Here is a 12,074-nt window from a genome sequence, read left to right on the forward strand (position 1 = left end):
CCAAACATAGTCTGTGGCTGAGAGCACCCAGGTTATCACTGCACTCCAGCCTATACACTTAAATAGCCTCCCATTATGTGTTCAAAAGGGTTTTCAGTATAACTTAGAAATAGCCAATTAGCCATCTTAATTCCTCATTTCTGATTTCATGCTCACCAAGCAAAGCTGAATGTATTAATTTGTTTACCCACGTAAACACTTTGCTGAAGGACGGTGACACCTGGCTACAAATATACCAGGGTCAAATGTGACAAAGGACATTGCAGAAGAACCAACGGTATTCTTGTTCATAACTCAGCCTCTTTTAAGTTTGATCGGCATGACAGGTCTTCGAGGGCCTAATTATCCTTTTTTGACCAACTCTCAAATTCTCATACCAGTAGACCCTGGAGAACAGATGACCATGCCAAATATAATGATGCCCAATGAAACCCTCTCCTTCTTGAAACTATAGTGATTTGGTACATAAAGAGTGCATTCCATTAATAATTACTATATTCACAGAAGGCAGCTTGCCTGTAGTAAGGAAAAATATTCATCCTGTAAATGCATCACTTGCTCACTTTCTAAGCAGCCAAGTGGTATTGCTCATTTGTATCTTGAGAACGGGCAAGAGTATTCATATCGGTACCATTTCAGATTTCTAGTCATGTTAGTCATCTGGTTTTAATTGCACTGAAAAATAATTAACAGGAGGAAAAGAAAATAGCAGTTCCCAAATATCATTTTATGGTTATATAAGCCCCCCAAAGCCCTTAAACAACAGAAGTGTCTCTTTCCTAAAAGTACTTTGGGACATCAAATTTTCAGAAAAATGAATTTTAAAGATAAATGACAACCAAGTCATTTAGAACTGTTTAATCAAGAACTGTGGTTCTAGTTAAATCATAGAGGAGCTGTATTTTTTTTTAAAAAGTATCTGCTTCCCTTCTTGGACAAATTTTTCCATCTTAAGTAAAAAATATAGAACATCGGAATAGCTACATTTCACCGTGTGTTTGTTTTCTTGTTGCCTTTCAGAATTGCTCCAGTTCAGTGTCTAAGATAGGAAGTCCCAGACTGGCTAGCAACAGGTGAAAAGATATTTTGGGAACCCCATGTGTAGCTTTGAGGAACAGTGCTTTATACCAACAGTGGTTATCTATCCCTTCAGGCCTTAAAATCCCTTGTCATCAGCCAATTTCTATAGTTGTAGGTTGAAAATATAACGGATTAACAGATGATTTAAGAAGTTTAAAAACAAAATTTTGAGAAGATCATCTGAATGTGCTTCATTCTGTTAAAGATTTGTTATATCCTAGGTTATACTTCAAAGCAGATTCAGGAAAATTACAAAGTATAGTAATACAGAGCAGTTATCATGCAAAGAAAAACAAAGAAAAGGGGAGGGGATAATCTTGGAAATTAGGGTAAGCCAAATCCTTAAAAATACAAATTTTGGGTACACAAGAAATATAACTCACTTTGAAGGTGTAGAAGGGCTGGTGATGCAGGAATTCACCATTTGAGAGGCTTTCAATGGTCTAGAACTATCAGAAAATTAGAAAATATATAATGTATATAATTACATTATTAAATAATATATTTAACTTATAAACTGAATTATTCTATACTATAGCTCCTTATATATCCTTTTGAAAAGCAAATAATTATAATACTTCTACTAGCAATAGAGGCCAAAAGACAAAACAAAACACCATCTGTAGGCTCTTCCTGATCCAATGATCTAAAAAAACAGCATTGGAAATGAAGTCAAAGGTAATGCATATGAAAGAACAACTTGGGAAAAATTATCTTGCCTCAGTTCTTTACTTTTAAGCAATAAAATAATAATAGCTCTCATTTATTGAGGACTTACTGGCTCTCAGACACTGGAGTAGGAGCTCATGTGTACTACCTCACTTAATGTTCACACCATCCTATTATTTCCCCATACACAGGTCAAAGAACTTGTCCAAAGTATTCAAGCCATTCCACTGTGGAATCACAGAGCCTGGTCTCAGGCCTGTGATCATAAATCACCCACACTGATGGCCACAAAGAGTAACAGTTCTACCAGCAGAGGGCAGTTTGCATTAAGCAAAAACATCTATTCTGATGAAAGCCAGTAAGAGAAAACCCAGAAACACTCAAGACTCTGGGAAAATATCTTTATTAGTAAGAGTCCTTCAGTGTAAACTTACACAATGTAGCATATATTTCAATTATTAATCCAAGGAAAATACATTTTATAAAACTGAATCAATTATCGTTAGCAAATACATTCACCTTCTGAGAGGTCTATTTATTCTACGTTAGCCAAGAGACCTGGCTCTTCCAGTTACTAACTGCATCGTGACCTTAAGAAAATCACTTACTCTCCTTGGATCTTCTCTGCAAAGCTAAAAATTTAGACAAAATCTCTAAGATCCTTTTCACTTCTAAAGTTGGAGAACTTTGTGATTCTTCCAAATTAGAGTTCAAGTATAAAAAAGAACCACAATACATGGCTCCTAAGTAATGCAACAAGAGTAATGCAAGAAAGAGCCATGTTCAGAGAAGTCCTAAGGTCTTCCCAGCACACATGAGGATGCAAAATCAAAAGTAAAGGTTATTTCTTTTATCACAGAAAAATTTCTAGGAACCGCAGAAGTTCTTCATTCACACTGGTGATAATACATTTATGAAAATACAATCAATCTGGGGGGCACTAAATCAAATTTAGTACACCATTTCTCAAACTTGCATATCCCAAAGAGTCAGCAAAGGCATTTTAAAAAATACTTATTTTCAAGACCTATCTCAGATCTACTAAAACAGAACTATTAGGAAAGAACACAAGAATTAGTATTTTTTAGTGTTCAGTGACTCTTATGAACAAGCAAATTTGATTTATATTCCCCAAATGTACCAAACTTGTCTTCTAGTAATCTAAAAGATTAAGAGCACTCTCTAAAAAGGTTAACTTATTATGAAAGGCAATTAATGTACTCAGAAAAACTTTAAGCATTTTATTTAATTACTTCCATTAGGCAGGAATTTTGACACAAAATCCCAAAATGAAGCAAAATTAACATCTCCTTCTTGGTCCGATTTTACCTGAGAGTCCGTGTTATCTAGTTCAGTCATTGTTTTGATCAGATACTAAAGCCCTTCTACTTCAAAAGGAATGGTAAAGAAATTCTCTCTCAAGGACTTACATTGCCATATGTGCACTCCAACCAAGAGTGAAGGGTGGTTTTGTATTTTCAGTGCAATGAGAGGATAGGGTCAGGTATCTTGGGATGATGACTTGCTGCCCAATCTTGTTGTTAAGTGAGAGAGTAACATTGAAGCTATATCGTTTCAAATGCAGAATGAGGATCCTGAAAAACAGGAGATGACACAACTAATTCACACATAACAAAGCTAGCTCTCTTACCAGTAACTAACCATGTTAGACAGTTCGTGACTTAAAGAATACTTTTGGCTAAAGATCCTTCAAAGAACATTTACTGAATAGCTGCCACGTGCCAGGCATTATGCTAGGTACTAAGAATATAAATAAAAATAAAACATGGGCACTGGGTGGATAAATGAGGTCTGGGTAAAATATTTATAATGCTCACAGAAAAAATAGAAAAAACCACCAAATAAAACACACTGCATTTTAAAATGTTGGTATTGGGGGACACCTGGGTGACGAAGTTGGTTGAGTATCGGACTCTCAGCTTTGGCTCAGGTCATGATCTCAGAGTCATGAGACTGAGCTCCCAAGTTGGGCTCCACACTCAGCATGGAGTCTGTATAGTTTCTCTCTCCCTCTGAGCCCCTCCCCCTGATTCCCTCTCTAAAATAAATAAATCCTAAAAAAATATATTTTTAAATTACTAAAATGTTGGTATTGGGTTAAATCCTTAAATTATTTACTTTAATGTTACATAGTTTACAAAAAAATAGGCATTATATAACAATTAATGGTAATCTAAAGTGTTAAATAGCCCTTATGTTTGACGGTGAACATTAATTTTTCACGATGATTTTTAACAAGAACTGTTTTTTTTAAAAGTAGGCTCCAGGGGCACCTGGGTGGCTCAGTGGGTTAAGCCGCTGCCTTCGGCTCAGGTCATGATCTCAGGGTCCTGGGATCAAGTCCCACGTCGGGCTCTCTGCTCAGCAGGGAGCCTGCTTCCCTTCCTCTCTCTCTGCCTGCCTCTCTGCCTATTTGTGCTCTCTCTCTGTCAAATAAATAAATAAAATCTTAAAAAAATAAAATAAAATAAAATAAAATAAAAGTAGGCTCCATGCCCAGCATGGAGCCCAACACAGGGCTTGAACTCATGACCCCATAATTAAGACCTGAGCTGCGATCAAGAGTCAAACACTTAACTGAGTAACCCAGGCACTCTTGACAAGAACTGTTCTTATTTCAAAGTGTAGCACTTTCTCTGGAAAAAAGCTAAGAAAGAAATAGGAAAGTTTTCTCAACTTACAAAAAGTTCTCCAAAATTTACATGCCAAATCTGGGTTGCGGGTCTGAAAAGGCTTTTAGCTCTGTAGAAACACTTCTTTTTAGTTACTACTGTGCCAACCTTTTCACCTCTGATACAGACCATAATCTCTGCTTGATGGACTAAATATATTTCATAGCCCACAAGAACACTTTAAAATTTGAATTTCAGAACTCTTATGGGAATAAACCCCAATTCTAGGCAAAATAATGTCTGCTTTATGGAGAACGGTTTCCTTTCTTACCATATGTATCTTTATCACAGAAGCCATAAACTAAAAAAATTGTAAATTAAAGTTACTATGTTTTTCTTTAGAAAGTATGCTAGAACTCATAATCTTCAAATTCACAACTTGAGAGAACACAAGGATCTAAATGGTATAAAGAGATTAAAACTAATGTCAAATATTTCCACTAAATGTCCAAATAATCCTACCAAAATAAAAGGTAATATAAAACAGACAGATGATAGTCAAAATCACTTTTCTACAAAGATGAGGTGGACTAAAACTGAACATATTTGATAAAGATACCCGGCCCTTCAAGAATAAAAGTAAACTGGCTTTAATACTGAAATGCAAAAGTCTGACAATCAGGATTTATGATACAAAGGCTTCTAAAGTTCAGAATAAGTAGACCTGTAACACAAGCGACCTACCAGAAAAAAAGGAAAACCAAGGGAAAAAATTTCCCTTGGTTATTTTTTTTTTCTCACTAAAAGAACAAATAGCTAGACACTAGAAAAAGGATCAGACATTCAGCTTGCCAGGTCAAACAAGTATTTCAAATCGTACATGCTTCCCTTAGTTAATGACAGCTGGTAACAATCAATCCTTTGCCTTAAGGTTTGTCTCCTCCACCTCCTGCCTCAAAAACACTCACCAATAGGAAAGAATAAGTCTCTCGAGTAGGAAATGGTCAATATAATACTGCTATGATTTAGAAAGTCATTTCTTTAAAAGAAATTCATTTTCTAGAAAAGAGAAAATGGAATGTAAAAGAACTAGTCTCTAGGGGCTAGGTTCCAGAAACTCTACACTTACAGAAAAGTGAAGCTAATAAAAGAAAGTAAAGCACTTTGCAGGCAAAGTGCCACATAAATACTTAATAATAACAACCTTGTTTGTGGTTGAGATCTATTCTTGGAAAGAACTAGAAGCTGCACTATAATCACATCATATTTTGTCTAACTAGTTTGGTTTTATGTATGTTTACACAGAGCTAATGTAAGTTAATTTCATTCCTAATTCTGAATTGTTTTGATTATAGGAAACTTACTAACAAGATGCTTTGAATAAAGGAATAAAAAAAAAAAAAAACCCACAAACCTCTGCAGAAAACTACTCTTCTTGTTTTATTTTCATGCACACACACGTATGTATTTGTGGAAGATTTTTACTGCAGGTTTCGGAGAAGAGGAGGCTAGCACACAATCAAACTGCAAATTATAACTGGATGTCATACATTACCAAATTAAAAATCTACTACCTAGTCCCTACCATTGTTCCAAAGTCTCACCAGCTATGTCCTTACTGCCATCTTTCAAGGAATCTCAAGTGACTTCCCTTGTTCAGCATTCCAAATCGTCTTCCTTTCTTACACAAGAGCACCCTAACCTTCCATCTTCTACCTTCTCCTACCTCAGCTTTGCTTTCCCAATCCACTCTAGTGAGCCACTAACAAGTAATATCTGTGAGTACTTTAAAGAAGAAAAACTGGGGGCGCCTGGGTGGCTCAGTGGGTTAAGCCGCTGCCTTCGGCTCGGGTCATGATCTCGGGGTCCTGGGATCGAGCCCCGCATTGGACTCTCTGCTCAGCAGGGAGCCTGCTTCCTCCTCTCTCTCTGCCTGCCTCTCTGCCTACTTGTGATCTCTCTCTGTCAGATAAATAAATAAAGTCTTTAAAAAAAATTTAAAAAAAAAAAGAAAAAAAAAAAGAAGAAAAACTGAAGAGCAATTCATTTTACCTGGGTAGCCTGTTAAATTTGTGCCTGACAAGAGCACACTTCCCACCACACTTCTCACAGGAATACTCAAGTTCTTCTGCCTGTAAAGAGACAAGAGGGAAAAATAAAGAAGCATGAAGTTGAATCAGCACTACCCCATTATATGCTAACACTCTTTTCTAGTCAACTAGTTTAGTGCAATGACAACTCCAAACAGTTTAAATTTTGTGTCTAGAGTCACAAGCCTTACTAAATTGACCTAATCCTCAAAATAGATATAATATCATGCCCTATTTCAGAATTCCTAATTTCCTTTTTTACCATGGAAACATCTCAATTTATGACAGCAACTAGACTCTACAGTAGCAGATTCTCAACCTTTTCCCCATGGATGCACAAGAACCACTGCCAAGAGTATATCCAGATTGTAACATTTGGCCATAGCAGAGATAAGATCACCTTTGGGTTAGGCGGAGTTCCTGGTCTGTTAGGTGTAACTCTACCCCTTTCTTATAATGGAACTCAATCTTCTGGTGACAGCCCACTAAGAACTGTTCTAAAAGGACCAAAGTTTGGGGTGGATATCATTACCTAGAGAAAACTGAAACAAGAAATCCTTAAAAAATGGGGGTAAAGATACACAGGAAAAGCTTCAAATTCTATGATAATAACAGGAATAGTAAGGAATGATAAAACAAAAAGAAAAGCAGAGTATTTATCCTTGGGTGGAGCTGAATGTTCATCATTTAAAGAACAGAATTTTTTTTTAAACCTCAGGAAGACAACCCTGCCTATTTGCTACAACAAAACAAGACCCACTGTTAAAGAGACAAAGGGTGATCCTGGCAAATTTTCTCGGTTATAAAGGATTGCTACACAACAGGTCCAATTATGCCCCCAAAACTTGCTGAGTATCTGTGACAGAGGATCACAGAAACATATTTATCTACAGTTTTGACTAAATATGACTTTTCCCTTTTGTTTCTAACAGGTTACATACAACCTAAGGAAAAGAGTATTTTTTCATTCCTCAGATCTCAGATACAAACTCATATAGCATCTCTAATTTTTATCAACACTACCAAATTTTAGCAATGCTTCAAGTTAATATTTGTTTACAAATAACTGCTTCTAAGGTTGTCTAAAACACCTGCTATTGAATTCATGTATATTCTACTTAGCCAATCAACAGTCTTCTTCAATGAGTTAACAATTAGATTTATCAAGCTCTTAAAATTAAATTTTATAAATATTTCTCATTTGTTTTTCCCTTCATGTAATTTTGTTGAAACTCTGTCTTAAAGAAACCAATTTCAAATACAATTACCTATGCTATATAAAACTTAGGTATGTGAAGATACCAAAAGATATTATTTACCCTAAAGAAAAGATCAAGAGAATCTTGAATTGAACGAGGAGGGAGTGGCTTTTTCCTTCGAGGAAGGTCAATGGAGAGGTCATTAAACTGTTCTCTCTTGGGAATAATCTCTCCACATCTGTCCGAATAAAAGAACACAAATGGAAGCATTTAGAAGTCCAACTGTGCAATACAAAATAAATACAAATATACTTCAGAAACACTGTGCCTGCAGAGAACTTCGCAGGTACTGACAAAGACTATCCTTAGTTGATAAGCAATATACAACACGTGAGACTTGCAAGTATTTAAGTACTTTATCAGAATGCTAATTTTTTTTAAAAAGCCCCAAAAGCTAAAAACACTGAAGTACGACATACACATAGAAAAGTGAACCAAAGTTGTACAGTTGACATACACATAGAAAAGTGAACCAAAGTTGTACAGTTTCATGAATTATCAGTACAGTTTCACAAATTATCAGTTAACACCACTTACTTAAATCAAGAAATAAAACATTATAAACTCCCCAGAAGCCCTCTCACGTGCCCCTTTCCAGTCACTATTCCTTTCTCCCAAAAGATAACTATTATCCTGACTTCTAACACAACAGGGGAGTATTGCCTGTTTTTGAACCTTATATAAATGAAAGCATACAGTATGTTTAGTATCTTTTGTTCAACATGATTGTGAGATTCAAACATGCTTGCTGCACGTGGCTATAGTGCACCTTCACTGTTGGCTTACATTAAGCTGCTCTGAGCACCCCATAATTTATCTACACTACTACTGATGGACATTTGCATTGTTTCTAGTTTTTGATTATACAAACAATGCTTTAAAATTCTATGTGTTCCGCAACTCTTTCTGCTCACAGGTCCTGTACCCGTGCTTTAATAATAGAAACACCTTTTGCACTGAAAATAAAATAAAAATCCTGTGTGTTCTTAGGGTGCCTGGGTGGCTTAGTTGGTCAAGCATCCAACTCTTGGTTCCAGCTCAGGTCATGATCTCAGGTCATGAGGTCAGGCTCCATGATCAGCACAAAGTCTGCTTAAGATTCTCTCTCTCCCTCTGCCCCTCCCCAAGCATGCACTCTAAAATAAAATAATCTTTTAAAAAAATTCTAGGTGTTCTGGTGAATTTCTATTAGTAGAACTGTTTGATCACTGGATATATTTCTACAGAATTTTTAAAAATGGCTCAGAGATCAAAACACTGTACTTATCTGGAAGCAAATTCTGTTTTTTAAAAATAGTTTTAGTTGATGTTTTTCCTTCTCTCTGTATAGCAGCATTTTTAGTAATATTCAATCTCCTGCCCCAGTTGAAGACTGGAGATCTTCAAAATATATCCTTCATTCAGCAAATATTTGAGTGCCTCTGACAGGCAGAATTCTAAGATGACCCTTATCCTTTGTATAATTCCATCCCCTTTTTAAATTTTTTTTAAAATTTTTAAATGTTATTTATTTTTTTAAAGATTTTATTTATTTATCTGACAGACAGAGATCACAAGCAGGCAGAGAGGCAGGCCAAGAGAGAGGGGGAAGCAGGCTCCCCACTGAGCAGAGAGCCCAACGCGGGGCTCGACCCCAGGACCCTGGGATCATGACCTGAGCCGAAGGCAGAGGCTTTAGCCCACTGAGCCATCCAGGCGCCCCAAATGTTATTTATTTTTTGACAGAGATCTCAAGTAGGCAGAGAGGCAGGCGAGAGAGAGGGGGAAGCAGTCTCTCCGCCGAACAGAGAGCCTGACATGTGGCTCGATCCCAGGACCCTGAGATCATGATCTGAGAGGAAAGCAGAGGCTTAACCCACTGAGCCACCCAGGTGCCCCTAATTCCATCCCCTTTAAAGAGAACTTGTGACCATGATGAGCTTTTATTCCCATGATCAAGTTGCTTTAAGACAAAGGGATTTTGCAGATATGATTAATGTTACTAATCTTGAGTTGATTTAAAAAAAGGAGATTATCTGAGTGGTCAGACAATCACTTGAGCTCTTTAAATCTGGGTCTAGAGGTCTCAAACAGAGGAAGTCAGGGATTCAAACTCAGACATGTACTGCTGACCTGAAAGAAAAGCAACAGGACTGCTGTGAACTGCCTCTGTAAGCCATAGAGCATGAACCTACAGACAGCCTTTTGTAAATGAGTAGTTGCAGCTAACAGCTGGGAAGAAAATGGGGAGTTCAGTACCACAATCGTAAGGAACGAAATCCTGCCCACACCTTTAATGACTGTGGAGGGGGATCCAGATGAGAATAAGCAATACCTTGACTTCAGTCTTCTGACACCATGAGCAGAGAAATTGGCCACACCCTACCTAGACTTCTGACCTATGGAACTGAGTTAATAAATACTGTTTTGAGCTGATGAATTTGGGCAATTTCTTAGGCATCAGTAAACATGCCTCCTATATGCCAGAAACTGTTCTAGTAGCACTGGGGTTACAGCAATGAACAAACTCAAGATAAAATACCTCACTGCACAAAGCTATATTGGAGGGAAAAGACAGTAAAAAAACATATAAGTAGGGGTGCCTGGGTGGCTCAGATGGTTGTGTCTGCCTTTGGCTCAGGGCACGATCTCAGGGTCCTGGGATGGAGCCCAGTGCTGGGCTTCCTGCTCAGCAAGGAGCCTGCTTCTCTGTCTCCGTGCTCCTGTTCCCACCACCACCCCCACTATCTGTATCTCTCAAAATAAATAAATAAAATCTTAAAAAAAAAAAAAAAACCCAACCATATAATTAATATGTATGGTATGTTAAAGTGATAGTGATAAGTGCTAAGGGAAAAAAATAGTGAAAGATCAGAGTAGATGGTTGGAATTTAAATAGGGTAAATGTCTAGAAAATGAGTTGCTGAGCAAATGGCTTTTACATAAAGATATGGAGGGGAATATGGGGAAAGAGATTCTGAGATAAAGGGACGAGTAAGTGAAAAGGTCATTAGGTACCAGGATCTGGCATTAAAAAAAAATAAAGAAAGGAAGTTAATTTGGTAGGAACAGAATGAGGAAGGCCAAGAGTAGCAGGAGATCAAGCTAGAGTTAACTGGGGGAAGAGAAGCTGCTAAAAAACAGATCAAACAGGATTTTGCATATTACAGTAAGAAATTCAGCTTTTATAGGTTAAGGAGGAGAGGGCTAACATGATCTAACTTCCACTTTAAATGGATCACTTTGGCTAATGTGTTCAAAAAAGACTAAAGAGAGAGACAGGATAGAAACACAGAGACCAGTTTAGAAGGTATTCCAACAATCCAGGCAAGAGATGATGGTGGCTTTGATCAGAATGGTGGCAAGAGGTCAGATCCTGGGATATACTCTGAAGGAAGAGCTGAAAGGATTTCCTGACATATGAGATGGAGGGATGCAAGATAAAGAGAAGAGTTAAGAAACACACCAGGTTTTTGGCTGATAAGCTCTGAGTATGGAACTGTTATTACTGAGATTTATTACTGAGCTAGGGAAGACTGCAAAAGGTTTTATGGAGAATTCCACTTAGTTTTAGATAATTTAAGTTCTTTGAATGGAGAATTCTTCATATTCAATAATATACTGCCATACCAAAATACCTTATAAAGTAATTGAAAACAATTTAAACTACAGCATTTAAACTACATTCCATTTAAACTACAACAGTTTTGGGACGCCTGGGTGGCTCAGTTGGTTTAGCAGCTGCCTTCGGCTCAGGTCATGATTCCAGTGTCCTGGGATTGAGTCCCGCATCGGGCTCCTTGCTCAGCAGGAGCCTGCTTCTCCCTCTGCCTCTGCCTGCCATTCTGTCTGCCTGTGCTTGCTCTCTCTCCCTCTCTCTCTGACAAATAAATAAAATCTTAAACTACAACAGTTTAAAAAAATAAGTACACTTGGCAAATTGGCCAAACTAACCTATAGTGAGATAGGACAGAGGCTAAACAATGGAAATTACAATCTGAGGTGTATGTGATCTTCCGAGAGCCAAAACCTATTTTGTGTTTAAGAAACTGTCTTAAAGAAAATTGCTAATGAAGCAACAAAAGCAAGGTCTTTAAGGAGGTGGTTGTACCACTGCTGCTGTGGCCTCACAGTGTCTTGCTGCCACCCAGACTCGCCACACTCTTGGGCCGCTGCTCAGTCTACCCGCCTGGAGTATCTAACATCCCATGTGCTATGTCACTTCACGCACAGTGCACACACCTCAAACATCCACCCAATATCTGGGTGCTGCGTAAGGGGACGGCCTGACTGATGCCGCTGGCACAGGACAGCAGCCGCTACTTTGATGCGGCCTTCTTGCTTCTTGTGCTGCCTGTAGCCAT

General features: G+C 37.7%; 1 protein-coding gene across 4 annotated transcripts in view; it reads right to left on the reverse strand.

Moving 5' to 3' along the window:
- Positions 1–12,074, reverse strand: part of USP37 (ubiquitin specific peptidase 37) — an 86,350-nt gene that overhangs the window by 28,529 nt on the left and 45,747 nt on the right. For 3 of the 4 annotated variants that reach the window (XM_047721036.1, XM_047721035.1, XM_047721034.1), the window contains 4 exons: positions 7,792–7,909; positions 6,435–6,514; positions 3,180–3,344; positions 1,464–1,529 (listed from right to left, as the gene is read on the reverse strand). In XM_047721036.1, the coding sequence (XP_047576992.1) occupies positions 1,464–1,529; positions 3,180–3,344; positions 6,435–6,514; positions 7,792–7,909 (429 nt within the window). The remainder of the gene's footprint in view (positions 1–1,463; positions 1,530–3,179; positions 3,345–6,434; positions 6,515–7,791; positions 7,910–12,074) is intronic. The other variant, XM_047721037.1, reaches the window with a different exon arrangement.

Source organism: Lutra lutra, chromosome 3, assembly GCF_902655055.1.
Source record: "Lutra lutra chromosome 3, mLutLut1.2, whole genome shotgun sequence".
Taxonomy (NCBI): Eukaryota; Metazoa; Chordata; class Mammalia; order Carnivora; family Mustelidae; genus Lutra; species Lutra lutra.